Below are 2562 nucleotides of genomic sequence, written 5' to 3'. Positions count from 1 at the left end.
CAGCGACACCAGGACCAGATATCTACCACTCAGTTGTGAAGCTGTTGCAGCGAAATAAGAACCCACATTGTGAACATGTATTGGGCATGAAATATGTGATGCTGTATTAGGCAGGGACATCCAATAAAACATTAAGCTATCGGGCTGAAGGTTTACCATTGGTGGACTACGTTCCCACCAATCACCTGCCGACTGGGCAGGTGATGTCAGCCACCGGCGTTCGTACACAGAATTTGTTTTCTTCTTGTTGGGAGGTCCTAGCTCTTGGAAGTCGGAAAAAATAGTTTTGCCTAAAGCAGCACGGAAGCAGAATACATGACGCTCTCATCAGCTGCAAAAGAGGCGCTAAATCTGAGGAGTTTTTTCAGACAGACAGAGAAGACTCTCTGGTGATAAGGTTCTTATATAAGTAAAGTACCACACGTTGGCGAATAATCTTGTCGGCCCTATTTGCCTCCGACGTCAGAAGTAACTTAAAAATTCCTAGTGAATAATAAATGATTAAAAAAAAAACAAAAAGGATCAATATATATAATTTAGCAGACAAAAATTAGTAATTAAACTTATAATTAATATAAAAAAAAAATAATAATAACGTTTTTCTGTCTTATTTAAAAATTTCCTACTTTTTCTTTTCAGCGCGACGATAGACAAAGGCCTGAGGATCAAGTCCTAATGCGGGCCTTGCGTGACTTTAATATTCCTAAAATTGTTACGGATGATGTACCAGTGTTCATGGGTCTAATTGGAGATCTGTTTCCTGCACTCGATGTACCGCGGAAACGTAATCCGGAATTCGAAGCAGTTATAAAACGGTCCGCTCTAGACTTAAAGCTGCAGCCAGAGGACGGATTTATTTTAAAAATTGTTCAACTTGAAGAACTTTTTGCCGTACGTCATTCTGTGTTTATAATCGGATTCGCTGGAACAGGAAAATCAGAAGTGTGGAAGACACTTAACAAGACATACCAAAACCAGAAAAGAAAACCGCACTACAACGACCTTAACCCAAAAGCGGTTACTAATGATGAGCTCTTTGGTATCGTCAATCCATCAACGCGTGAATGGAAAGATGGCCTTTTTTCTATTCTAATGAGAGACCAAGCGAACCTAGGTGGAACAGGCCCAAAATGGATTGTTCTTGACGGCGACATTGATCCTATGTGGATTGAGAGCCTAAATACGGTGATGGATGATAATAAAGTTCTTACTCTGGCAAGCAACGAGCGCATTGCTCTCACCAAGGAAATGCGCTTGCTTTTTGAAATCGCATCTCTGCGCACGGCTACACCTGCTACTGTATCAAGGGCAGGCATACTATATATAAATCCACAGGATCTGGGATGGACCCCATTCATACAGTCATGGCTTGGAACCCGCACAAATTCTAGCGAAGTTTCAATGCTCAACGTTCTCTTTGATAAGTATGTGCCGCCTCTCTTAGACATATTTCGAACCCGGCTTAGGTCGATAACTCCCATATCGGATATAGCACGTTTGCAAATGACTTGCTACTTGCTAGATAGCATGTTAACTCCCCAGAACGTACCGAATGATTGCCCAAAAGACTGGTATGAGATTTACTTTGTATTCTGCATCGTATGGGGCTTCGGCTCATCGCTATTTCAGGATCAAATTATAGACTGGCGTAATGAATTCAGCAAATGGTTCCTAAACGAATATAAAGCTGTAAAGTTCCCTGTATCAGGGACAATATTCTCATTTTACATAGACCATGAGACAAAGAAATTTTTCCCATGGACAAATCTTGTACCACAATTTGAGTTGGATATGGATTTACCTTTACAGTCAAATTTAGTGAACACGGCTGAGACCACTCGTTTGCGATTTTTTATGGATACTCTTATAGAAGCCGATCATCCACTAATGTTGATCGGACCCTCAGGATCGGGTAAGACCATCCTAATGAACGCAAAGCTAAGTGCCTTACCTTCTGATAAGTACTCTGTTACAAATGTTCCTTTCAATTTCTATACCACTTCCGAGATGTTGCAGCGTATTCTTGAAAAGCCTCTGGAAAAAAAAGCAGGTAGGAACTACGGACCCATTGGAAACAAACGAATGATATACTTTGTGGATGATATGAACATGCCGGAGGTAGACAAATATTTTACAGTTCAGCCCCATACGTTGATTAGGCAATTTATGGACTATCACCACTGGTACGACCGGCAAAAAATGACATTACGTGACATACATAAATGTAATATTGTAGCGTGTATGAACCCATCAGCTGGGTCTTTTACCATCGATCCTCGTCTTCAGCGGCACTTTTGCTCATTTGCAGTAAAGTAAGTTGAATGCAATAATAAGTATTATTAATCTACGATTTTATATTTCATTATCTACGATGTAAATTTTATAAAAGGCTTCCAGAGAGCCGCGATAGAGTAAAAATCCAATATAGGATTTGTTGACTGGTAATACATAAATCGTATTCTTTAATTGACCCAACTATGCATTCTAATAATAGTTTGACTTTATCCATTTAATTTCTCTTATTTCCCTGTTTTTATTTAAGTTGTAAAAGTACAACTTAGT

The 2562-nt window shown here is 39.6% G+C and overlaps 1 protein-coding gene across 1 annotated transcript; it reads left to right on the top strand.

Annotated features, from left to right (window-relative positions):
- Positions 1 to 639: 639 nt before the first annotated feature.
- LOC116803387 (dynein beta chain, ciliary-like) lies at positions 640 to 2316 on the top strand (the record flags this gene model as incomplete). The annotated part of the gene is made up of 1 exon (XM_032727129.1): positions 640 to 2316. A coding segment is annotated over one exon (1677 nt), but the record flags the coding sequence as incomplete, so codon positions are not given.
- Between the last annotated feature and the right edge of the window lie 246 nt (positions 2317 to 2562).

This window comes from Drosophila sechellia, unplaced genomic scaffold, assembly GCF_004382195.2.
Source record: "Drosophila sechellia strain sech25 unplaced genomic scaffold, ASM438219v1 Y_05, whole genome shotgun sequence".
Taxonomy (NCBI): domain Eukaryota; kingdom Metazoa; phylum Arthropoda; class Insecta; order Diptera; family Drosophilidae; genus Drosophila; species Drosophila sechellia.
The sequence above is the reverse complement of the archived record's forward strand: the minus strand, read 5'-3'. Positions and strand labels throughout refer to the sequence as shown.